This window comes from Anomaloglossus baeobatrachus, unplaced genomic scaffold (genome assembly GCF_048569485.1).
Source record: "Anomaloglossus baeobatrachus isolate aAnoBae1 unplaced genomic scaffold, aAnoBae1.hap1 Scaffold_317, whole genome shotgun sequence".
Taxonomy (NCBI): domain Eukaryota; kingdom Metazoa; phylum Chordata; class Amphibia; order Anura; family Aromobatidae; genus Anomaloglossus; species Anomaloglossus baeobatrachus.
Genome location: NW_027442570.1, coordinates 77,501 through 105,434, shown reverse-complemented (window position 1 = coordinate 105,434; position 27,934 = coordinate 77,501). Strand labels below are relative to the sequence as shown.

The window sequence follows — 27,934 nt, the reverse complement described above, 5'->3', positions numbered from 1 at the left end:
ATACTGAGGATGGTAGAAACGGGCGGTCACTGAATACTGAGGATGGAGGAGATGGGCGGTCACTGAATACTAAGGACGGATGAGACGGGCGATCACTGAATACTGAGGATAGAGGAGACAGGCGGTAACTGAATACTGAGGATGGAGGATACGGGCGGTCACTGAAAACTAAGCATGGAAGAGACTGGCCATCACTGAATACTGAGGATGGAGGATACGGGCGGTCACTGAATACTGTGGATGGAGGAGACTGACCGTCATTGATTACTGAGGATAAAGGAGACATGCGGTCACAGAATATTGAGGATGGAAGAGACGGGCGGTAAATGAATACTGAGGATGGAGGAGACAGGAGGTCCATGAATACTGAGGATGGAGGAAAAGGGCGGTCACTGAATACTGAGGACGGAGGAGATGGGCCATCACTGAATACTGAGGATGGAGGAGATAGGCGGTCGCTGAATACTGAGGATGGAGGAGACGGACGGTCACTGAATAGTGAGGATGGAGGAGACGGGCGGTCACTGAATACTGGGGATGGTGGAGACTGGCCATCACTGAATACTGAGGAAGGAGGAGACGGGCGGTCACAGAAGAATGAGGATGGAGGAGACGGCCGGTCATTGAATACAGAGGATGGGGGAGACGGGCGGTCACTGAATACTGAGGATGAAGGAGACAGGCGGTCATTGAATACTGAGGATGGAGGAGACAGGCGGTCCCTGAATACTGAGGATGGAGGAAAAGGGCGGTCACTGAATACTGAGGACGGAGGGGATGGGCGATCACTGAATACTGAGGATGGAGGAGATAGGCAAGCGCTGAATACTGAGGATGGAGGAGACGGACGGTCACTGAATAGTGAGGATGGAGGAGACGGGCGGTCACTGATTACTAAGGATAGAGGAGACATGCGGTCACAGAATATTGAGGATGGAAGAGACGGACGGTCATTGAATACTAAGGATGGAGGAGACAGGTGGTCCCTGAATACTGAGGATGGAGGAAAAGGGCGGTCACTGAATACTGAGGATGGAGGACATGGGCCATCACTGAATACTGAGGATGGAGGAGACAGGCAGTCCCTGAATACTGAGGATGGTAGAAACGGGCGGTCACTGAATACTGAGGATGGAGGAGATGGGTGGTCACTGAATACTAAGGACGGATGAGACGGGCGATCACTGAATACTGAGGATAGAGGAGACAGGCAGTAACTGAATACTGAGGATGGAGGATACGGGCGGTCACTGAAAACTAAGCATGGAAGAGACTGGCCATCACTGAATACTGAGGATGGAGGATACGGGCGGTCACTGAATACTGTGGATGGAGGAGACTGACCGTCATTGATTACTGAGGATAAAGGAGACATGCGGTCACAGAATATTGAGGATGGAAGAGACGGGCGGTAAATGAATACTGAGGATGGAGGAGACAGGCGGTCCATGAATACTGAGGATGGAGGAAAAGGGCGGTCACTGAATACTGAGGACGGAGGAGATGGGCCATCACTGAATACTGAGGATGGAGGAGACGGACGGTCACTGAATAGTGAGGATGGAGGAGACGGGCGGTCACTGAATACTGGGGATGGTGGAGACTGGCCATCACTGAATACTGAGGAAGGAGGAGACGGGCGGTCACAGAAGAATGAGGATGGAGGAGACGGCCGGTCATTGAATACAGAGGATGGGGGAGACGGGCGGTCACTGAATACTGAGGATGAAGGAGACAGGCGGTCATTGAATACTGAGGATGGAGGAGACAGGCGGTCCCTGAATACTGAGGATGGAGGAAAAGGGCGGTCACTGAATACTGAGGACGGAGGAGATAGGCGGTCGCTGAATACTGAGGATGGAGGAGACGGACGGTCACTGAATAGTGAGGATGGAGGAGACGGGCGGTCACTGAATACTGAGGATGGTGGAGACGGGCGGTCACTGAATACTGAGGATGGAGGAGACGGGCGGTCACTGAATATTAAGGACGGATGAGACGGGAGTCATTGAATACATAGAAAGGAGGAGACGGGCGGTCACTGAATACTGAGGATAGAGGAGACATGTGGTCACAGAATACGGAGGATGGAGGAGAGAGACGGTCACTAAATACTGAGGAAAGAGGAGACGGGCGGTCACTGAATACTGAGGATGGTAGAGACGGGCGGTCACTGAATACTGAGGATGGTAGAGACGGGCGGTCACTGAATACTGAGGATGGTAGAGACGGGCGGTCACTGAATACTGTGGATAGAGGAGATATGCGGTCACAGAATATTGAGGATGGAGAAGACGGGCAGTCACTGAATACGGAGGATGGAAGAGACGGGCGGTCACAAAAGAATGAGGATGGAGGAGACGGCCGGTCATTGAATACAGAGGATGGGGGAGACGGGCGGACACTGAATACTGAGGATGAAGGAGACAGGCGGTCACTAAAGACTGGGAATTTAGGAGACGGACGGTCACTAGATACTGACGACGGAAGAATTGGGCCATCACTTAATACTGAGGCTGCAGGAGACAGGCGGTCACTGAATACTGAGGACGGAGGAGACGGGCAGTCACTGAATACTGAGGATGGAGGAGACGGGCGGTCACTGAATACTGAGGATGAAGGAGATGGGCAGTCACAGAATATTGAGGATGGAGGAGACGGGCGGTCATTGAATACAGGGGATTGAGAAGACATGCGGTCACAGAATATTGAGGATGGAGGAGACGGGCAGTCATTGAATACTGAGGACGGAGGAGACGGGCAGTCACTGAATACTGAAGATAGAGGATACATGCGATCACAGAATACGGAGGATAGAGAAGATGGGCGGTTACTGAATACTGAAGACGGAGGAGACGGGCGGTCACTGAATACTGAGGATGGAGAAGATGGGCGGTCACTGAATACTGAGAACGGAGGAGACGGGCGGTCACCGAATACTGAGGACGGAGGAGATGGGTAGTCACTGAATACTGCGGATGGAGGAGAAGGGGCGGTTACTGAATACAGAGGATAAAGGAGACGGGCGGTCACTAAATACTGAGGATGGAGGAAACGGGCGGTGCCTGAATACTGAGGATAGAGGAGACATGCGGTCACAGAATATTGAGGATGGAGGAGACGGGCGGTCATTGAATACTGAGGATGGAGGAGACGGGCGGTTACTGAATACTGAGGATGGAGGAGACAGGCGATCACCAAATACTGAGGACGGGTGAGACAGGCGATTACTAAATACTGAGGATGGAGGAAACGGGCGGTCACTGAACACTGAGGATGGAGGAGACGAGCGGTCACTGAATACTGAGGATGGAGGAGACGGGCGGTCACTGAATTCTGAGGATGGAGGCGAAAGGTAGTAACTAAATACTTTGGATGGAGGAGACATGCGGTCACTGAATACTTAGGATGGAGGAGACATGCGGTCACTGAATACTGAGGATGGAGGAGACGAGAGGTCACTGAATACTGAGGATGGAGGAGACATGAGGTCACTGAATACTGAGGATGGAGGAGACGGGCGGTCACTGAATACAGAGGATGGAGGAGACGAGAGGTCACTGAATACTGAGGATGGAGGAGACATGAGGTCACTGAATACTGAGGATGGAGGAGACGGGCGGTCACTGAATACTGAGGATGGAGGAGACGGGCAGTCACTGAATACTGAGGATAGAGGAGACATGAGGTCACTGAATACTGAGGATGGAGATGACGAGAGGTCACTGAATACTGAGGATGGAGGAGACATGCGGTCACTGAATACTGAGGATGGAGGAGACGGGCGGTCACTGAATACTGAGGACGGAGCAGACGGGCGGTCACTGAATACTGAGTATGGAGGAGATGAGAGGTCATTGAATACTGAGGATGGAGGAGACACACGGTCACAGAAAACTGAGGATGGAAGAGACGGGCGGTCACTGAATACTGAGGATGGAGGAGACGGGTGGTCACTGATTACAGAGGATGGAAGAGACATCCTGTCACAGAACACTGAGGATGGAGAAGACAGGCGGTCACTGAATACTGAGGACGGAGGAAACGGGCGGTCACTGAATACTGAGGATGGAGGAAACGGGCGATCACTGAATTCTGAGGATGGAGGAGACATGCGGTCACAGAACACTGAGGATGGAGGAGACGGGTAGTCACTGAATACTGAGGACGGAGGAGACGGGCAGTCACTGAATACTGAGGATGGAGGAGACGGGCGGTCACCGAATACTGAGGATGGAGGAGACAGGCGGTCACTAAATACTGGCGATTGAGGAGACGGACGGTTACTGAATACTGAGGATGGAGGAGACGGGCGGTCACTGAATTCTGAGGACGGAGGAGACGGGCGATTACTGAATACTGACGATAGAGGATAAGGGCGGTCACTGAAAATTGAGGATGGAAAAGAGGGGCAGTTACTGAATACTTGCGACGGAGGAGACGGGCGGTCACCGAATACTGAGGACGGAGGAGATGGGCAGTCACTGAATACTGAGGATGGAGGAGATGGGCGGTTACTGAATACTGAGGATGAAGGAGACGGGCAGTCACTAAATACTGAGGATGGAGGAAACGGGCGGTTACTGAATACTGAGGATAGAGGAGACATGCGGTCACAGAATATTGAGGATGGAGGAGACGGGCGGTCATTGAATACTGAGGATGGAGGAGACAGGCGGTTACTGAATATTGAGGATGGAGGAGACAGGCGGTCACTAAATACTGGGGATTGAGGAGACGGGCGGCAACTGAATACTGAGGATGGAGGAGACGGGTGGTAACTGAATACTGAGGATGGAGGAGACGGGCGGTCACTGAATTCTGAAGATGGAGGAGAAAGGTGGTAACTAAATACTGAGGATGGAGGAGACGGGTGGTCACTGAATACTGAGCATGTAGGAGACGAGAGGTCATTGAATACTGAGGATGGAGGAGACGGGCGGTCACTGAATACTGAGGATGGAGGAGACGAGAGGTCATTGAATACTGAGGATGGAGGAGACGGGCGGTCACTGAATACTGAAGATGGAGGAGACATGCGGTCACTGAATACTGAGGATGGAGGAGACGGGCGGTCACTGAATTCTGAGGATGGAGGAGACGGGAGGTCATTGAATACTGAGGATGGAGGAGACGGGCGATTACTGAATACTGAGGATGGAGGAGACGGGCGGTCACTGAATACTGAGGATGGAGGAGACGGGCGGTCACTGAATACTGAGGATGGAGGAAACGGGAGGTTACTGAATACTGAGGATGGAGGAGACGGGCGATTACTGAATACTGAGGATGGAGGAGACGGGCGGTCACTGAATACTGAGGATGGAGGAGACGGGCGGTCACTGAATACTGAGGATGGAGGAGACAGGTGGTCACTGATTACAGAGGATGAAAGAGACATGCGGTCACAGAACACTGAGGATGGAGAAGACAGGCGGTCACTGAATACTGAGGACGGAGGAGACGGGCAGTCACTGAATACTGAGGATGAAGGAGATGGGCAGTCACTGAATACTGAGGATAGAGGAGACATGCGGTCACAGAATATTGAGGATGGAGGAGACGGGCGGTCATTGAATACTGAGGATGGAGGAGACAGGCGGTTACTGAATATTGAGGATGGAGGAGACAGGCGGTCACTAAATACTGGGGATTGAGGAGACGGGCGGCAACTGAATACTGAGGATGGAGGAGACGGGTGGTAACTGAATACTGAGGATGGAGGAGACGGGCGGTCACTGAATTCTGAAGATGGAGGAGAAAGGTGGTAACTAAATACTGAGGATGGAGGAGACGGGTGGTCACTGAATACTGAGGATGAAGGAGATGGGCAGTCACTGAATACTGAGGATAGAGGAGACATGCGGTCACAGAATATTGAGGATGGAGGAGACGGGCAGTCATTGAATACTGAAGATGGAGGAGACGGGCGGTCACTGAATACAAGGGATTGAGAAGACATGCGGTCACAGAATATTGAGGATGGATGAGACGGGCGGTCATTGAATACTGAGGACGGAGGAGACAGGCGGTAACCGAATGCTGAGGATGGAGGAGACAGGCGGTCACTGAATACTGAGAATGGAGGAGACAGGCGGTCACTGAATACTGAGGATGGAGGAGACGGGCGGTCACTGAATTCTGAGGACGGAGGAGACAGGTTGTAACCGAATACTGAGGATGGAGGAGACGGGAATCACTGAATACTGAGGATGGAGGAGACGGGCGGTCACTGAATACTGAGGACGGAGGAGACGGGCGATCACTGAATACTGAGGATGGAGGAGACGGGCAGTCACTGAATACTGAGGATGGAGGAGACGGGCGGTCACTGAATACTTGCGACGGAGGAGACGGGCCATCACTAAATACTGAGGACAGAGGAGACATGCGGTCACAGAATACTGAGGATGAAGGAGACGGATGGTCACTGAATACTGGGGATGAGGAGTAGATGGACGGTCACTGAATACTGAGGATAGAGGAGACATGCGGTCACAGAATACGGAGGATGGAGGAGAGGGGCGGTTACTTAATACTGAATACTGAAGATGGAGGAGACGGGCGGTCACTGAATACTGAGAATGGAGGAATCGGGCGGTCACTGAATACTGAGGATGGAGGAGATGGGCGGTCACTGAATACTGAGGATGGAGGAGACGGGCGGTCACTGAATACTAAGGATGGAGGAGACGGGCGATTACTGAATACTGAGGATAAAGGAAACGGGCGGTCACTGAATACTGAGGACAAAGGAGACGGACGGTCACTGAATACTGAGGATAGAGGAGACATGCGGTCACAGAATACGGAGGATGGAGGAGAGGGGCGGTTACTTAATACTGAATACTGAAGATGGAGGAGACGGGCGGTCACTGAATACTGAGAATGGAGGAATCGGGCGGTCACTGAATACTGAGGATGGAGGAGATGGGCGGTCACTGAATACTGAGGATGGAGGAGACGGGCGGTCACTGAATACTAAGGATGGAGGAGACGGGCGATTACTGAATACTGAGGATAAAGGAAACGGGCGGTCACTGAATACTGAGGACAAAGGAGACGGGCGGTCACTGAATTCTGAGGACGAAGGAGACGGGCGATCACTGAACACTGAGGATGGAGGAGACAGGCGGTAACTGAATACTGAGGATGGAGGATACGGGCGGTCACTGAATACTAAGGACGGATGAGACGGGCGATCACTGAACACTGAGGATGGAGGAGACAGGCGGTAACTGAATACTGAGGATGGAGGATACGGGCGGTCACTGAATACTGAGGATGAGGGGGAGACGAACAATCACTGAATACTGAGGATAGAGGATACATGCTGTCACAGAATAATGAAGATGGAGGAGACGGGCGGTCATTGAATACTGAGGATGGAAGAGACGGGCGGTCACTGAATACTGAGGACAGAGGAAATGGGCCATCACTTAATACTAAGGATGGAGGAGACAGACGGTTCTGAATACTGAGGATGGAGGAGACGGGCGGTCACTGAATACTGAGTATGGAGGAGACGGGCGGTCACTAAATACTGAGGACGAAGGAGACGGGCGATCACTGAATACTGAGGATGGAGGAGATGGGTGGTCACTCAATACTGAGGATGGAGGAGACGGGCGGTCCCTGAATACTGAGGATGGAGGAGACGGGCAGTCACTGAATACTGAGGATGGAGGAGACGGGCGGTCACTGAATACTGAGGACTGAGGAGACGGGCGATCACTAAATACTAAAGACGAATGAGACGGGCAAACACTGAACACTGAGGATGGAGGAGATGGGCGGTCACTGAATACTGAGTATGGAGGAGAGGATCGGTCACTGAATACTGAGGATGGAGGAGACGGGCGGTCACTGAATACTGAGTATGGAGGAGTCGGGCGGTCACTGAAAACTGAGGATGGAGGAGACTCGCGGTCACTGCATACTGAAGATGGAGGAGAAGGGCGGTCACTGAATACTGAGGATGGAGGAGTCGGGCGGTCACTGAAAAATGAAGATGGAGGAGACAGGCGGTCACTGAATACTGAGGATGGAGGAGAAGGGCGGTCACTGAATACTAAGGATGGAGGAGACATGCAGTCACAAAAAACTGAGGACGGAGGAGATGGGCGGTCAACAAATACTGAGGATGGAGGAGACGGGTGCTCACTGATTACAGAGGATGGAGGAGACAGGCGACCACTGAATAAAGAGGATGGAGGAGACGGGTGGTCACTGAATACTGAGGATGGAGGAGACGGGTGGTCACTGAATACTGAGGATGGAGGAGACGGGCGGTCACTGGATACTGAGGATGGAGAAGACGGGCAGTCACTGAATACTGAGGATTGAGGAGACGGGCGGTCACTGGATACTGAGGATGGAGAAGACGGGCAGTCACTGAATACTGAGGATGGAGAAGACGGGCAGTCACTGAATACTGAGGATTGAGGAGACGGGCGGTCACTGGATACTGAGGACGGAGGAAACGGGCCACCACTTATTACTGAGGACGGAGGAGACGGGCGGTCACTGAATTCTGAGGATGGAAGAGATGGGCGGTCACTGAATACTGAGGACGGAGGAGACGGGCGATCACTGAATAATGAGGATGGAGGAGACAGGCGGTCACTGAACACTGAGGATGAGGAGGAGACGGACGGTCACTCAATACTAAGGACAGAAGAGATGGGCGGTCACTGAATACTGAGGACGGAGGACACAGGCGGTCACCGAATAGTGAGGAAGGAGGAGTCGGGCGGTCACTGAATAGTGAGGATGCAGGAGACGGGCGGTCACTGATTACTGAGGACGGAGTATGCGGGCGGTCACTGAATACTGAGGATGGAGGAGACTGGCGGTCACTAAATACTGAGAATTCAGGATACGTGCGGTCACTGGATACTGAGGACGGAGGAGACGGGCCATCACTGAATACTGAGGATGGAGGAGACGGACCATCACTGAATACTGAGGATGTAGGAGACGGGCGGTCACTGAATACTGAGGATGTAAGAGACGGGCGGTCACTAAATACTAAGGATTCAGGATACGTGCGGTCACTGGATACTGAGGACGGAGGAGACAGGTGGTCACTGAATACTGAGGATGGAAGAGACGGGCCATCAATGAATACTGAAGATGGAGGAGACGGGCGGTCACTGAATGCTGAGGATGAAGGAGACGGGCGGTCACTGAATCCTGAGGATGGAGGAGACGGGCGGTCACTGAATACTAAGGATGGAGGAGACGGGTGGTCACTGAATACTGAGGACGGAGGAGACGGGCGGTCACTGAATACTGAGGATTGCGGAGATGGGCGTTCACTGAGTACTGAACATGAAGGAGACGGGCGGTCACTGAATACTGAAGACGGAGGAGACGGGCGGTCACTGAATACTGAGGATGAAGGAGATGGGCGGTTACTGAATACTGAGGATGGAGGAGACGGGCAGTCACTGAATAGTGAGGATGGAGGAAACGGTCGGTCAATGAATAGTGAGGATAAAGGAGACAGGTGGTCAATGAATAATGGGGACGGAGGAGACAGGTGGTCACTGAATACTGAGGACGGAGGAGACGGGCGGTCATTGAATACTGAGAATGGAGGAGATGGGCGGTCACTGAATACTGAGGACGGAGGAGATGGGCGGTCAGTGAATACTGAGGATGGAGGAGATGGGCGGTCAGTGAATAATGAGGACGGAGGAGACGGGCAGTCAGTGAATACTGAGGATGGAGGAGACGGGCGGTCACTGAATTCTGAGGATGGAGGAGACCGGCGGTCACTGAACACTGAGGAATGAGGAGATGGGCCATCACTGAATACTGAGGATGGAGGAGACGGGCGGTCACTGAATACTGAGGATGGAGGAACGGGCGGTCAGTGAATACTGAGAATGGAGGAGACGGGCGGTCACTGAATACTGAGGATGGAGGAAACGGGCGGTCACTGAATACTGAGGATGGAGGAGATTGGCGGTCACTGAATACTGAGGATGGAGGAGATGGGCCATCAGTGAATACTGAGGATGGAGGAGACAGGCGGTCACTGAACACTGAGGATGAGGAGGAGACGGACGGTCACTCAATACTGAGGACAGAAGAGATGGGCGGTTACTGAATACTGAGGACGGAGGACACAGGCGGTCACTGAATAGTGAGGAAGGAGGAAACGGGCGGTCACTGAATAGTTAGGATGGAGGAGACGGGCGGTCACTAATTACTGAAGACGGAGTATGCGGGCGGTCACTGAATACTGAGGATGTAAGAGACTGGCGGTCACTAAATACTGAGGATTCAGGATACGTGCGGTCACTGGATACTGAGGACGGAGGAGACGGGTGGTCACTGAATACTGAGGATGGAAGAGACGGGCCATCACTGAATACTGAGGATGCAGGAGACGGGCGGTCACTGAATTCTGAGGACGGAGGAGACAGACCATCACTGAATACTGAGGATGGAGGAGTCGGGCGGTCACTGAATACTGAGGATGGAGGAGACGGGCGGTCATTAAATACTGAGGATTCAGGATACGTGCGGTCACTGGATACTGAGGACGGAGGAGATGGGTGGTCACTGAATACTGAGGATGGAAGAGACGGGCGGTCACTGAATACTGAGGATGGTGGAGACGGGCGGTCACTGAATACTGAGGATGGTGGAGACGGGCGGTCACTGAATCCTGAGGATGGAGGAGACGGGCGGTCACTGAACACTGAGGATGGAGGAGACGGGCGGTCACTGAATACTGAGGATGGAGGAGATGGGCAGTCACTGAATACTGGGGATGGACGAGACGGGCGGTCACTGAATACTGAGGATGGAGAAGACGGGCGGTCACTTAATACTGAGCATGGAGGAGACGGGCGGTCACTGGATACTGAGGATGGAGGAGACAAGCAGTCACTGAATACTGTGGATGGAGGAGACGGGCAGTCACTGAATACTGAGGATGGAGGAGACAGGCGGTCACCAAATACTGAGGATGGAGAAGACGGGCAGTCACTGAATACTGAGGATTGAGGAGACGGGCGGTCACTGGATACTGAGGGCGTAGGAGACAGGCGGTCACTGAATACTGAGGATGGAGGAGATGGGCGGTCACTGAATACTGAGGACGGAAGAGACGGGCCATCACTGAATACTGAGCATGGAGGAGACAGGCGGTCACTGAACACTGAGGATGAGGAGGAGACAGACGGTCACTCAATACTAAGGACAGAAGAGATGGGCGGTCACTGATTACTGAGGACGGAGGACACAGGCGGTCACCGAATAGTGAGGAAGGAGGAGTCGGGCGGTCACTGAATAGTGAGGATGGAGGAGACGGGCGGTCACTGATTACTGAGGACGGAGTATGCGGGCGGTCACTGAATACTGAGGATGGAGGAGATGGGCGGTCACTGGATACTGAGGATGGAGGAGACGGGCAGTCACTGAATACTGAGGATGGAGGAGACGGGCAGTCACTGAATACTGAGGATGGAGGAGACGGGCAGTGACTGAATACTGAGGACAGAGGAGACAAGCAGTCACTGGATACTGAGGATGGAGGAGACGGGCAGTCATTGAATACTGAGGATGGAGGAGACGGGCAGTCACTGAATACTGAGGATGGAGGAGACGGGAGGTCACTGAATACTGAGGATGGAGGAGACGGGAGGTCACTGAATACTGAGGATGGAGGAGACGGGCGGTCACTGAACACTGAGGATGGAGGAGACGGGCAGTCACTGAATACTGAGGATGGAGGAGACGGGCGGTCACTGAACACTGAGGATGGAGGAGACGGGCAGTCACTGAATACTGAGGATGGAGGAGACGGGCAGTCATTGAATACTGAGGATGGAGGAGACGGGCAGTCACTGAATACTGAGGATGGAGGAGACGGGCGGTCACTGAACACTGAGGATGGAGGAGACGGGCAGTCACTGAATACTGAGGATGGAGGAGACGGGAGGTCACTGAATACTGAGGATGGAGGAGACGGGCGGTCACTGATTACTGAGGACGGAGTATGCGGGCGGTCACTGAATACTGAGGATGGAGGAGATGGGCGGTCACTGGATACTGAGGATGGAGGAGACGGGCAGTCACTGAATACTGAGTACGGAGGAGACGGGAGGTCACTGAATACTGAGGATGGAGGAGACGGGAGGTCACTGAATACTGAGGATGGAGGAGACGGGAGGTCACTGAATACTGAGGATGGAGGAGACGGGCGGTCACTGAACACTGAGGACGGAGGAGACGGGAGGTCACTGAATACTGAGGATGGAGGAGACGGGAGGTCACTGAATACTGAGGATGGAGGAGATGGGCAGTCACTGAATACTGAGGATGGAGGAGACGGGCGGTCACTAAATACTGAGGATGAAGGAGGATGGGCGGTCACTGAATACTGAGGATGGAGGAGACGGGCAGTCACTGAATACTGAGGATGGAGGAGACGGGCAGTCACTGGATACTGAGTACGGAGGAGACGGGAGGTCACTGAATACTGAGGATGGAGGAGACGGGCGGTCACTGAATACTGAGGACGGAGGAGACGAGCAGTCACTGAATACTGAGGATGGAGGAGACGGGCAGTCACTGGATATTGAGTACGGAGGAGACGGGAGGTCACTGAATACTGAGTACGGAGGAGACGGGAGGTCACTGAATACTGAGGATGGAGGAGACGGGCGGTCACTGAATACTGAGGATGGAGGAGACGGGCGGTCACTGAATACTGAGGATGGAGGAGACGGGCGGTCACTGAATACTGAGGATGGAGGAGACAGGCAGTCACTGAATACTGAGGATGGAGGAGACGGGCGGTCACTGAATACTGAGGACGGAGGAGACGGGCGGTCACTGAATACTGAGGACAGAGGAGACAGGCAGTCACTGAATACTGAGGATGGAGGAGACGGGCGGTCACTGAATACTGAGGACGGAGGAGACGGGCGGTCACTGAATACTGAGGATGGAGGAGACGGGCGGTCACTGAATATTGAGACTGTGGGTACAGTATATACCAGTGTAATGAGCGGGGGTTGAATACTTTTGCATCCTATGATATCACTGGAATAATATGAATGAGTTTATTTATTTTTGTCTCTTAAATTTTGGACTTTTCTGTTTGGGTTTGGCGCTCTTCTTTGTGCCTGCAGTTCCCATGTTTTATCACTAGGTGGCGATACAGACACATTATTCACTACAACCTTGAATTGAATGACTATGTCGCTGGAATGACAGTATTGTCGGAGCGATACTTTACAATGTGACCAGAGACTTGTATCGCTTTTCTTCCTGAGCCTATAAAGTATCGCTCCGGAAACGCATTCTGCGGACAGAGCGTTCAGTGGATTTCTCTATCACAATATCCCCGTATTCACTACAACTTTGTCATTTTCCCTCGATCACATTTCAAGAGCAGAATATATTACAGTTACATTGGGCTCGGGAGCAGCAGAGTGCGCACTCCTGGTAGAGGCAGGTGGAGGCTCGGGAGCAGCAGGGTGCGCACTCCTGGTAGAGGCAGGTGGAGGCTCGGGAGCAGCAGGGTGCGCACTCCTGGTAGAGGCAGGTGGAGGCTCGGGAGCAGCAGGGTGCGCACTCCTGGTAGAGGCAGGTGGAGGCTCGGGAGCAGCAGGGTGCGCACTCCTGGTAGCGGCAGGCGGAGGCTCGGGGGCAGCAGGGTGCGCACTCCTGGTAGAGGCAGGCGGAGGCTCGGGGGCAGCAGGGTGCGCACTCCTGGTAGAGGCAGGTGGAGGCTCGGGAGCAGCAGAGTGCGCACTCCTGGTAGCGGCAGGCGGAGGCTCGGGAGCAGCAGGGTGCGCACTCTTGGTATCGGCAGGTGGAGGCTCGGGAGCAGCAGGGTGCGCACTCCTGGTAGAGGCAGGTGGAGGCTCGGGAGCAGCAGGGTGCGCACTCCTGGTAGAGGCAGGTGGAGGCTCGGGAGCAGCAGGGTGCGCACTCCTGGTAGAGGCAGGTGGAGGCTCGGGAGCAGCAGGGTGCGCACTCCTGGTAGCGGCAGGCGGAGGCTCGGGGGCAGCAGGGTGCGCACTCCTGGTAGAGGCAGGCGGAGGCTCGGGGGCAGCAGGGTGCGCACTCCTGGTAGAGGCAGGTGGAGGCTCGGGAGCAGCAGAGTGCGCACTCCTGGTAGCGGCAGGCGGAGGCTCGGGAGCAGCAGGGTGCGCACTCCTGGTAGAGGCAGGTGGAGGCTCGGGAGCAGCAGGGTGCGCACTCCTGGTAGTAGCAGGCGGAGGCTCGGGAGCAGCAGGGTGCGCACTCCTGGTAGTAGCAGGCGGAGGCTCGGGAGCAGCAGAGTGCGCACTCCTGGTAGCGGCAGGCGGAGGCTCGGGAGCAGCAGGGTGCGCACTCCTGGTAGAGGCAGGCGGAGGCTCGGGAGCAGCAGAGTGCGCACTCCTGGTAGCGGCAGGCGGAGGCTCGGGAGCAGCAGGGTGCGCACTCCTGGTAGCGGCAGGCGGAGGCTCGGGAGCAGCAGGGTGCACACTCCTGGTAGAGGCAGGTGGAGGCTCGGGAGCAGCAGGGTGCGCACTCCTGGTAGTGGCAGGCGGAGGCTCGGGAGCAGCAGGGTGCGCACTCCTGGTAGAGGCAGGTGGAGGCTCGGGAGCAGCAGGGTGCGCACTCCTGGTAGAGGCAGGTGGAGGCTCGGGAGCAGCAGGGTGCGCACTCCTGGTAGCGGCAGGCGGAGGCTCGGGAGCAGCAGAGTGCGCACTCCTGGTAGTGGCAGGCGGAGGCTCGGGAGCAGCAGGGTGCGCACTCCTGGTAGAGGCAGGTGGAGGCTCGGGAGCAGCAGGGTGCGCACTCCTGGTAGAGGCAGGTGGAGGCTCGGGAGCAGCAGGGTGCGCACTCCTGGTAGCGGCAGGCGGAGGCTCGGGAGCAGCAGAGTGCGCACTCCTGGTAGTGGCAGGCGGAGGCTCGGGAGCAGCAGGGTGCGCACTCCTGGTAGAGGCAGGCGGAGGCTCGGGGGCAGCAGGGTGCGCACTCCTGGTAGAGGCAGGCGGAGGCTCGGGGGCAGCAGGGTGCGCACTCCTGGTAGAGGCAGGCGGAGGCTCGGGAGCAGCAGAGTGCGCACTCCTGGTAGCGGCAGGCGGAGGCTCGGGAGCAGCAGGGTGCGCACTCCTGGTAGCGGCAGGCGGAGGCTCGGGAGCAGCAGAGTGCGCACTCCTGGTAGTGGCAGGCGGAGGCTCGGGAGCAGCAGAGTGCGCACTCCTGGTAGCGGCAGGCGGAGGCTCGGGAGCAGCAGGGTGCGCACTCCTGGTAGCGGCAGGCGGAGGCTCGGGAGCAGCAGGGTGCGCACTCCTGGTAGCGGCAGGCGGAGGCTCGGGAGCAGCAGGGTGCGCACTCCTGGTAGAGGCAGGTGGAGGCTCGGGAGCAGCAGAGTGCGCACTCCTGGTAGAGGCAGGTGGAGGCTCGGGAGCAGCAGAGTGCGCACTCCTGGTAGTGGCAGGCTGAGGCTCGGGAGCAGCAGGGTGCGCACTCCTGGTAGAGGCAGGTGGAGGCTCGGGAGCAGCAGAGTGCGCACTCCTGGTAGCGGCAGGCGGACGCTCGGGAGCAGCAGGGTGCGCACTCCTGGTAGAGGCAGGTGGAGGCTCGGGAGCAGCAGAGTGCGCACTCCTGGTAGTGGCAGGCGGAGGCTCGGGAGCAGCAGGGTGCGCACTCCTGGTAGAGGCAGGTGGAGGCTCGGGAGCAGCAGGGTGCGCACTCCTGGTAGTGGCAGGCGGAGGCTCGGGAGCAGCAGGGTGCGCACTCCTGGTAGCGGCAGGCGGAGGCTCGGGGGCAGCAGGGTGCGCACTCCTGGTAGAGGCAGGTGGAGGTTCGGGAGCAGCAGGGTGCGCACTCCTGGTAGTGGCAGGTGGAGGCTCGGGAGCAGCAGGGTGCGCACTCCTGGTAGTGGCAGGTGGAGGCTCGGGAGCAGCAGAGTGCGCACTCCTGGTAGTGGCAGGCGGAGGCTCGGGAGCAGCAGGGTGCGCACTCCTGGTAGCGGCAGGCGGAGGCTCGGGGGCAGCAGGGTGCGCACTCCTGGTAGTGGCAGGTGGAGGTTCGGGAGCAGCAGGGTGCGCACTCCTGGTAGAGGCAGGTGGAGGCTCGGGAGCAGCAGGGTGCGCACTCCTGGTAGAGGCAGGCGGAGGCTCGGGGGCAGCAGGATGCGCACTCTTGGGAGCGTCAGGCAGAGGCTTGGGTGCAGCAGGGTGCTCACTTCTGGTAGGGGAAGGTAGAGGCTGAGGAGAGGCAGGGTGTGCACTCCTGGTAGCAGCAGGCGGTGGCTCGGAGGCAGCAGGGTTCGCTCTCCTGGCAGCGGCAAGCGAAGGCTCAGGGGTAGCAGGGTGCGCACTCGTGGTAGCAGCAGGAGGAGGCTCAGGGCAGCAGGGTGCGCACTCTTGGTATCGGCAGGTGGAGGCTCGGGAGCAGCAGGTGCGCACTCCTGGTAGCGGCAGGTGGAGGCTCAGGGGCAGCAGGGTGCGCACTCCTGGTAGCGGCAGGCAGAGGATCGGGGGAAGCAGGGTGCGCACTCCTGGTAGAGGCAGGTGAAGGATCGAGAGCAGCAGGGTACGCACTCCTGGTAGCAACAGGCGGAAGCTCGGGGGCAGCAGGGTGCGCACTCCTGGTATCGGGAGTCAGAGGCTCGGGGGCAGCAGGGTGCGCACTCCTGGTATCGGGAGTCAGAGGCTCGGGGGCAGCAGGGTGCGCACTCCTGGTATCGGGAGTCAGAGGCTCGGGGGCAGCAGGGTGCGCACTCCTGGTATCGGAAGTCAGAGGCTCGGGGGCAGCAGGGTGCGCACTCCTGGTATCGGAAGTCAGAGGCTCGGGGGCAGCAGGGTGCGCACTCCTGGTATCGGGAGTCAGAGGCTCGGGGGCAGCAGGGTGCGCACTCCTGGTATCGGAAGTCAGAGGCTCGGGGGCAGCAGGGTGAGCACTCCTGGTATCGGGAGTCAGAGGCTCGGGGGCAGCAGGGTGCGCACTCCTGGTATCGGAAGTCAGAGGCTCGGGGGCAGCAGGGTGCGCACTCCTGGTATCGGAAGTCAGAGGCTCGGGGGCAGCAGGGTGAGCACTCCTGGTATCGGGAGTCAGAGGCTCGGGGGCAGCAGGGTGCGCACTCCTGGTATCGGAAGTCAGAGGCTCGGGGGCAGCAGGGTGAGCACTCCTGGTATCGGGAGTCAGAGGCTCGGGGGCAGCAGGGTGCGCACTCCTGGTATCGGAAGTCAGAGGCTCGGGGGCAGCAGGGTGAGCACTCCTGGTATCGGAAGTCAGAGGCTCGGGGGCAGCAGGGTGCGCACTCCTGGTATCGGGAGTCAGAGGCTCGGGGGCAGCATGGTGAGCACTCCTGGTATCGGAAGTCAGAGGCTCGGGGGCAGCAGGGTGCGCACTCCTGGTATCGGAAGTCAGAGGCTCGGGGGCAGCAGGGTGCGCACTCCTGGTATCGGAAGTCAGAGGCTCGGGGGCAGCAGGGTGAGCACTCCTGGTATCGGAGGCTTGGGGGCAGCAGGGTGCGCACTCACTGCCGCTGAGGGGAGCTAGTTCGGGTCCCGTCCCCGATGGTGCTGCCTGGTGATCCGTGACCTTCCTCCTAGCACTAAGTTCACTTCTCTGTTGGCCCCGGTAGTATGTAACTAGTCGGGTCCTGCTCCCCACTATGGCTAACTGTGGGAGCTTGCTCTCAGGGTTCACGCTTGGGATTTTCTGGACTGTATTTGTGGAAAGTCCTATCCCCCTCGTTGCGCTAGTACCCCGATTTTGATGTGGGTGGAGAGAGGAACTTGAAGGCTCAAATCTCGTTGGGTAAATTGTCAGGTTGCCTGAAGCTACTCCCTGACCTAGGGTCCACGTACCCCGTCGCGCCCTGGTCCTAGCCCCGGCTGTCCTCCTCGACAGTTCCATGCGCCTTGTCACGATCCCCTGCGACCGGGGGTCCAGCCGCTACCAGGTCCAGACCACCGTCTGCTACCTAGGTATATCCAAGGAGCCCGGCTGCTGACTTCCTCTCTCCTTCACTTCCCACACTCTCCCTCTGACTGACTGACACTTCAGACCTCCCCTTAACCAACCCCCCAAGTGGGCGACCCTATTCCACTCAGGCCGTCCACTGCTGTGTCTGGTGGGTGTGGTGCAGAGTGTACCTTAGGACTTTAATAAGCTGATGTAGGCAACACCATGTAGTTGGGGACCCGTCACTAAGGAGGAGGCGGATATTGCACGGGAGGGCAGATTGTGCAATACCCTGTGACGACCCGATAGTCCAGGTGCGCACTCCTGGTAGTGGCAGGCGGAGGCTCAGGGGCAGCACTCCAGGTAGCGGCAGGCGGAGGCTCAGGGGCAGCACTCCTGGTAGCAGCAGGCGGAGGCTCGAGAGCAGCAGGGTGCGCACTCCTGGTAGTAGCAGGCGGAGGCTCGGGAGCAGCAGGGTGCGTACTCCTGGTAGTGGCAGGCGGAGGCTCGGAAGCAGCAGGGTGCGCACTCCTGGTAGCGGCAGGCGGAGGCTCGGGGGCAGCAGGGTGCGCACTCCTGGTAGCGGCAGGCGGAGGCTCAGGGGCAGCAGGGTGCGCACTCCTGGTAGCGGCAGGCGGAGGCTCGGGGGCAGCAGGGTGCGCACTCCTGGTAGCGGCAGGCTGAGGCTCGGGGGCAGCAGGGTGCCTACTCCTGGTAGCGGCAGGCGGAGGCTCGGGAGCAGCAGGGTGCGCACTCCTGGTAGTGGCAGGCAGAGGCTCGGGGGCAGCAGGGTGCGCACTCCTGGTAGCGGCAGGCGGAGGCTCGGGGGCAGCAGGGTGCGCACTCCTGGTAGCGGCAGGCGGAGGCTCGGGGGAAGCAGGGTGCGTACTCCTGGTAGCGGCAGGCGGAGGCTCGGGAGCAGCAGGGTGCGCACTCCTGGTAGTGGGAGGCAGAGGCTCGGGGGCAGCAGGGTGCGTACTCCTGGTAGTGGCAGGCGGAGGTTCGGGGGCAGCAGGGTCCGCAGTCCTGGTAGTGGCAGGCGGAAGCTCGGGGGCAGCAGGGTGCGCACTCATGTTAGCAGCAGGGTACGCTCTCCTGGTAGCGGCAGGCAGAGGCTCGGGGGCAGCAGGGTGAGCACTCATGGTAGCGGCTGGCGGAGGCTCGGGAGCAGCAGGGTGCGCACTCCTGGTAGCGGCATGCGGAGGCTCGGGAGCAGCAGGGTGCACACTCATGTTAGCGGCAGGTGCAGGTTCGGGGGCAGCAAGGTGCGGACTCCTGGTAGCGGCAGGCGGAGGCTCGGGGGCAGCAGGGTGAGCACTCCTGGTAGTAGCAGGCGGAGGCTCGGGAGCAGCAGGGTGCGCACTCCTGGTAGTAGCAGGCGGAGGCTCGGGAGCAGCAGGGTGCGCACTCCTGGTAGTAGCAGTCGGAGGCTCGGGAGCAGCAGGGTGCACACTCCTGGTAGTAGCAGGCGGAGGCTCGGGAGCAGCAGGGTGCACACTCCTGGTAGTAGCAGGCGGAGGCTCGGGAGCAGCAGGGTGCGCACTCCTGGTAGCAGCAGGCGCAGACTCGGGAGCAGCAGGGTGCGCACTCCTGGTAGTAGCAGTCGGAGGCTCGGGAGCAGCAGGGTGCACACTCCTGGTAGTAGCAGGCGGAGGCTCGGGAGCAGCAGGGTGCGCACTCCTGGTAGTGGCAGGCGCAGACTCGGGAGCAGCAGGGTGCGCACTCCTGGTAGCGGCAGGCGCAGACTCGGGAGCAGCAGGGTGCGCACTCCTGGTAGTAGCAGTCGGAGGCTCGGGAGCAGCAGGGTGCGCACTCCTGGTAGTAGCAGGCGGAGGCTCGGGAGCAGCAGGGTGCACACTCCTGGTAGTAGCAGGCGGAGGCTCGGGAGCAGCAGGGTGCACACTCCTGGTAGTAGCAGGCGGAGGCTCGGGAGCAGCAGGGTGCGCACTCCTGGTAGCAGCAGGCGCAGACTCGGGAGCAGCAGGGTGCGCACTCCTGGTAGTAGCAGTCGGAGGCTCGGGAGCAGCAGGGTGCACACTCCTGGTAGTAGCAGGCGGAGGCTCGGGAGCAGCAGGGTGCGCACTCCTGGTAGTGGCAGGCGCAGACTCGGGAGCAGCAGGGTGCGCACTCCTGGTAGCGGCAGGCGCAGACTCGGGAGCAGCAGGGTGCGCACTCCTGGTAGTAGCAGTCGGAGGCTCGGGAGCAGCAGGGTGCGCACTCCTGGTAGTAGCAGGCGGAGGCTCGGGAGCAGCAGGGTGCACACTCCTGGTAGTAGCAGGCGGAGGCTCGGGAGCAGCAGGGTGCACACTCCTGGTAGTAGCAGGCGGAGGCTCGGGAGCAGCAGGGTGCGCACTCCTGGTAGTAGCAGGCGGAGGCTCGGGAGCAGCAGGGTGCACACTCCTGGTAGTAGCAGGCGGAGGCTCGGGAGCAGCAGGGTGCACACTCCTGGTAGTAGCAGGCGGAGGCTCGGGAGCAGCAGGGTGCGCACTCCTGGTAGTAGCAGTCGGAGGCTCGGGAGCAGCAGGGTGCACACTCCTGGTAGTAGCAGGCGGAGGCTCGGGAGCAGCAGGGTGCGCACTCCTGGTAGTAGCAGGCGGAGGCTCGGGAGCAGCAGGGTGCGCACTCCTGGTAGTAGCAGGCGGAGGCTCGGGAGCAGCAGGGTGCACACTCCTGGTAGTAGCAGGCGGAGGCTCGGGAGCAGCAGGGTGCACACTCCTGGTAGTAGCAGGCGGAGGCTCGGGAGCAGCAGGGTGCGCACTCCTGGTAGTAGCAGGCGGAGGCTCGGGAGCAGCAGGGTGCGCACTCCTGGTAGTGGCAGGCGGAGGCTCGGGAGCAGCAGGGTGCGCACTCCTGGTAGTGGCAGGTGGAGGCTCGGGAGCAGCAGCGTGCGCACTCCTGGTAGTGGCAGGCGGAGGCTCGGGAGCAGCAGGGTGCGCACTCCTGGTAGCGGCAGGCGCAGACTCGGGAGCAGCAGGGTGCGCACTCCTGGTAGCGGCAGGCGCAGACTCGGGAGCAGCAGGGTGTGCACTCCTGGTAGTAGCAGGCGGAGGCTCGGGAGCAGCAGGGTGCGCACTCCTGGTAGTAGCAGGCGGAGGCTCGGGAGCAGCAGGGTGCGCACTCCTGGTAGTAGCAGTCGGAGGCTCGGGAGCAGCAGGGTGCACACTCCTGGTAGTAGCAGGCGGAGGCTCGGGAGCAGCAGGGTGCGCACTCCTGGTAGTAGCAGGCGGAGGCTCGGGAGCAGCAGGGTGCGCACTCCTGGTAGTAGCAGGCGGAGGCTCGGGAGCAGCAGGGTGCACACTCCTGGTAGTAGCAGGCGGAGGCTCGGGAGCAGCAGGGTGCACACTCCTGGTAGTAGCAGGCGGAGGCTCGGGAGCAGCAGGGTGCGCACTCCTGGTAGTAGCAGGCGGAGGCTCGGGAGCAGCAGGGTGTGCACTCCTGGTAGTGGCAGGCGGAGGCTCGGGAGCAGCAGGGTGCGCACTCCTGGTAGTGGCAGGTGGAGGCTCGGGAGCAGCAGCGTGCGCACTCCTGGTAGTGGCAGGCGGAGGCTCGGGAGCAGCAGGGTGCGCACTCCTGGTAGCGGCAGGCGCAGACTCGGGAGCAGCAGGGTGCGCACTCCTGGTAGCGGCAGGCGCAGACTCGGGAGCAGCAGGGTGTGCACTCCTGGTAGTAGCAGGCGGAGGCTCGGGAGCAGCAGGGTGCGCACTCCTGGTAGTAGCAGGCGGAGGCTCGGGAGCAGCAGGGTGCGCACTCCTGGTAGTGGCAGGCGCAGACTCGGGAGCAGCAGGGTGCGCACTCCTGGTAGTGGCAGGCGGAGGCTCGGGAGCAGCAGGGTGCGCACTCCTGGTAGTGGCAGGTGGAGGCTCGGGAGCAGCAGCGTGCGCACTCCTGGTAGTGGCAGGCGGAGGCTCGGGAGCAGCAGGGTGCGCACTCCTGGTAGCGGCAGGCGCAGACTCGGGAGCAGCAGGGTGCGCACTCCTGGTAGCGGCAGGCGCAGACTCGGGAGCAGCAGGGTGTGCACTCCTGGTAGTAGCAGGCGGAGGCTCGGGAGCAGCAGGGTGCACACTCCTGGTAGTAGCAGGCGGAGGCTCGGGAGCAGCAGGGTGCGCACTCCTGGTAGTAGCAGTCGGAGGCTCGGGAGCAGCAGGGTGCACACTCCTGGTAGTAGCAGGCGGAGGCTCGGGAGCAGCAGGGTGCGCACTCCTGGTAGCGGCAGGCGCAGACTCGGGAGCAGCAGGGTGTGCACTCCCGGTACCGGCAGGCAGGGGCTTTGGGGTGCCGGCCGCCGGCCATTCCCTGGGTGGATGCTCCTCGCTCTGACGCACGGAGGAGCCTCCCCTGTGGCGCTGCGTCCAATCAGAGCGTGCGACATCTGCGCAGGAAGCGCCAGTGTCAGCGCCGCACTAATTACCCTCAGCAAGTACGGGATCGCTGGCAGAAGTTGTGCAGAGTCCGGCACTTCCATGGATCGGATGCCACCGGGCACTGGAGTCCGCTGAGCCGCACAATCAGTGCCGCACCCTGCGCCCCGCCGCCGGCACCATGTTCCAGCCGGCTCCGAAGAGATGCTTCACCATCGAGTCCCTGGTGGCCAAGGACGCTCCGCTGCCCCCCGGCCGCCCCGAGGAGCCCCTGCGCCCGGCCGCCCTCAGCTATGCCGGCTCCAGCCCCATCAACCCCTTCCTGAACGGATTCCACCCGGCGCGCGGCGTCTACTCCAACCCGGACTTGCTGTTTGCGGACACAGTTTCCCACCCGCCGACCCCGGCCGTGCCCGTGCACCCGGTGCCCCCCCCGCACGCGCTGCCCGCCGCCCACCCCCCGCACCCGCTCTTCTCCTCCCCGCAGCGGGACCCGTCCAGCTTCTACCCCTGGCTCATCCACCGGTACCGATACCTGGGGCACCGCTTCCAAGGTGAGTCCTCCGGGGCCGCGGCGATATCGGGCGATTCCACAACGATCCCGCAGCCTCCGAGTGCAGAGACCGGGACAAAGTGTGCAATACATGTATGGACCGGGTGTATATACGATATATAAATAATACCGGTGCGGACCGGGTGTATATACAATATATATATATAATACACAGTGTGGACCGGGTGTATATACAATATATATATATAATACACAGTGTGGACCGGGTGTATATACAATATATAAATAATACACAGTGTGGACCGGGTGTATATACAATATATATATATAATACACAGTGTGGACCGGGTGTATATACAATATATAAATAATACCGGTGTGGACCGGGTGTATATACAATATATATATAATACACAGTGTGGACCGGGTGTATATACAATATATAAATAATACCGGTGTGGACCGGGTGTATATACAATATATATATAATACACAGTGTGGACCGGGTGTATATACAATATATAAATAATACACAGTGTGGACCGGGTGTATATACAATATATATATATAATACACAGTGTGGACCGGGTGTATATACAATATATAAATAATACCGGTGTGGACCGGGTGTATATACAATATATATATAATACACAGTGTGGACCGGGTGTATATACAATATATAAATAATACCGGTGTGGACCGGGTGTATATACAATATATATATAATACACAGTGTGGACCGGGTGTATATACAATATATAAATAATACCGGTGTGGACCGGGTGTATATACAATATATATATAATACACAGTGTGGACCGGGTGTATATACAATATATAAATAATACCGGTGTGGACCGGGTGTATATACAATATATATATAATACACAGTGTGGACCGGGTGTATATACAATATATAAATAATACCGGTGTGGACCGGGTGTATATACAATATATATATAATACACAGTGTGGACCGGGTGTATATACAATATATAAATAATACCGGTGCGGACCGGGTGTATATACAATATATATATAATACACAGTGTGGATCGGGTGTATATACAATATATAAATAATACCGGTGTGGATCGGGTGTATATACAATATATATATAATACACAGTGTGGATCGGGTGTATATACAATATATAAATAATACCGGTGTGGATCGGGTGTATATACAATATATATATAATACACAGTGTGGACCGGGTGTATATACAATATATATATAATACACAGTGTGGACCGGGTGTATATACAATATATATATAATACACAGTGTGGACCGGGTGTATATACAATATATATATAATACACAGTGTGGACCGGGTGTATATACAATATATAAATAATACCGGTGCGGACCGGGTGTATATACAATATATATAATACACAGTGTGGATCGGGTGTATATACAATATATAAATAATACCGGTGTGGATCGGGTGTATATACAATATATATATAATACACAGTGTGGATCGGGTGTATATACAATATATAAATAATACCGGTGTGGATCGGGTGTATATACAATATATATATAATACACAGTGTGGACCGGGTGTATATACAATATATATATAATACACAGTGTGGACCGGGTGTATATACAATATATATATAATACACAGTGTGGACCGGGTGTATATACAATATATATATATATATAATACACAGTGTGGACCGGGTGTATATACAATATATAAATAATACCGGTGTGGATCGGGTGTATATACAATATATATATAATACACAGTGTGGACCGGGTGTATATACAATATATATATAATACACAGTGTGGACCGGGTGTATATACAATATATATATAATACACAGTGTGGACCGGGTGTATATACAATATATAAATAATACCGGTGCGGACCGGGTGTATATACAATATATATATATATATAATACACTGTGTGGACCGGGTGTATATACAATATATGTATAATACACAGTGTGGACCGGGTGTATATACAATATATAAATAATACCAGTGTGGACCGGGTGTAATATAGAATATATATATATGACTGTATATAATAATACAGTGTGGACCGGGTGTAATATAGAATATATATATATATATGACTGTATATAATACAGTGTGGACCGAGTGATATATAAAATATATATATATGACTGTATATAATACAGTGTGGACCAGGTGTAATATAGAATATATATATATGACTGTATATAATACAGTGTGGACCTAGTGTAATATAGAATATATATATATGACTGTATATAATACAGTGTGGACCGAGTGTAATATAGAATATATATATATATGACTGTATATAATACAGTGTGGACCTAGTGTAATATAGAATATATATATATGACTGTATATAATACAGTGTGGACCGGGTGTAATATAGAATATATATATATATGACTGTATATAATACAGTGTGGACCTAGTGTAATATAGAATATATATATGACTGTATATAATACAGTGTGGACCGAGTGTAATATAGAATATATATATATATGACTGTATATAATAATACAGTGTGGACCGAGTGTAATATAGAATATATATATATATATGACTGTATATAATACAGTGTGGACCTAGTGTAATATAGAATATATATATATGACTGTATATAATACAGTGTGGACCGAGTGTAATATAGAATATATATATATGACTGTATATAATACAGTGTGGTCCGGGTGTAATATAGAATATATATATATGACTGTATATAATACAGTGTGGACCTAGTGTAATATAGAATATATATATGACTATATAATACAGTGTGGACCGAGTGTAATATAGAATATATATATATATGACTGTATATAATACAGTGTGGACCTAGTGTAATATAGAATATATATATATATGACTGTATATAATACAGTGTGGACCGAGTGTAATATAGAATATATATATAATACACAGTGTGGACCGAGTGTAATATAGAATATATATATATATATATGACTGTATATAATACAGTATGGACCGGGTGTAATATAGAATATATATATATGACTGTATATAATACAGTGTGGACCGAGTGTAATATAGAATATATATATATATGACTGTATATAATACAGTGTGGACCGAGTGTAATATAGAATATATATATATATGACTGTATATAATACAGTGTGGACCGAGTGTAATATAGAATATATATATATATGACTGTATATAATACAGTGTGGACCGAGTGTAATATAGAATATATATATATGACTGTATATAATACAGTGTGGACCGGGTGTAATATAGAATATATATATATGACTGTATATAATACAGTGTGAACCGAGTGTAATATAGAATATATATATATATGACTGTATATAATACAGTGTGGACCGAGTGTAATATAGAATATATATATATATGACTATATAATACAGTGTGGACCTAGTGTAATATAGAATATATATATATATATATATATGACTGTATATAATACAGTGTGGACCTAGTGTAATATAGAATATATATATATATATATGACTGTATATAATACAGTGTGGACCGGGTGTAATATAGAATATATATATGACTGTATATAATACAGTGTGGACCGAGTGTAATATAGAATATATATATATGACTGTATATAATACAGTGTGGACCGGGTGTAATATAGAATATATATATATGACTGTATATAATACAGTGTGGACCTAGTGTAATATGAAATATATATATATATGACTGTATATAATACAGTGTGGACCTAGTGTAATATAGAATATATATATATGACTGTATATAATACACAGTGTGGACCTAGTGTAATATAGAATATATATATATGACTGTATATAATACAGTGTGGACCTAGTGTAATATAGAATATATATATATGACTGTATATAATACAGTGTGGACCTAGTGTAATATAGAATATATATATATATATGACTGTATATAATACAGTGTGGACCTAGTGTAATATAGAATATATATATATGACTGTATATAATACAGTGTGGACCTAGTGTAATATAGAATATATATATATGACTGTATATAATACACAGTGTGGACCGAGTGTAATATAGAATATATATATATGACTGTATATAATACAGTGTGGACCTAGTGTAATATAGAATATATATATATGACTGTATATAATACACAGTGTGGACCGGGTGTAATATAGAATATATATATATGACTGTATATAATACAGTGTGGACCGAGTGTAATATAGAATATATATATATGACTGTATATAATAATACAGTGTGGACCTAGTGTAATATAGAATATATATATATGACTGTATATAATAATACAGTGTGGACCGGGTGTAATATAGAATATATATATATGACTGTATATAATAATACAGTGTGGACCTAGTGTAATATAGAATATATATATATATGACTGTATATAATACAGTGTGGACCTAGTGTAATATAGAATATATATATATGACTGTATATAATACAGTGTGGACCTAGTGTAATATAGAATATATATATGACTGTATATAATACAGTGTGGACCAGGTGTAATATAGAATATATATATATGACTGTATATAATACAGTGTGGACCGGGTGTAATATAGAATATATATATATGACTGTATATAATACAGTGTGGACCGGGTGTAATATAGAATATATATATGACTGTATATAATACAGTGTGGACCGGGTGTAATATAGAATATATATATATGACTGTATATAATACAGTGTGGACCTAGTGTAATATAGAATATATATATGACTGTATATAATACAGTGTGGACCAGGTGTAATATAAAATATATATATATGACTGTATATAATACAGTGTGGACCTAGTGTAATATAGAATATATATATGACTGTATATAATACAGTGTGGACTGGGTGTAATATAGAATATATATATATGACTGTATATAATACAGTGTGGACCGGGTGTAATATAGAATATATATATATGACTGTATATAATACAGTGTGGACCTAGTGTAATATAGAATATATATATATGACTGTATATAATACAGTGTGGACCGAGTGTAATATAGAATATATATATATGACTGTATATAATACAGTGTGGACCGAGTGTAATATAGAATATATATATATGACTGTATATAATACAG

At 53.8% G+C, this 27,934-nt stretch overlaps 1 protein-coding gene across 1 annotated transcript in view; it reads left to right on the top strand.

The window, feature by feature from the left end:
* Positions 1-22,344: 22,344 nt before the first annotated feature.
* The window catches only part of EMX2 (empty spiracles homeobox 2), a 46,737-nt gene continuing 41,147 nt past the window's right edge, over positions 22,345-27,934 (top strand). The window contains exon 1 of the mRNA XM_075332387.1: positions 22,345-22,849. Coding sequence (XP_075188502.1) covers positions 22,477-22,849 — 373 coding nt within the window. The 5' untranslated portion in view covers positions 22,345-22,476. The remainder of the gene's footprint in view (positions 22,850-27,934) is intronic.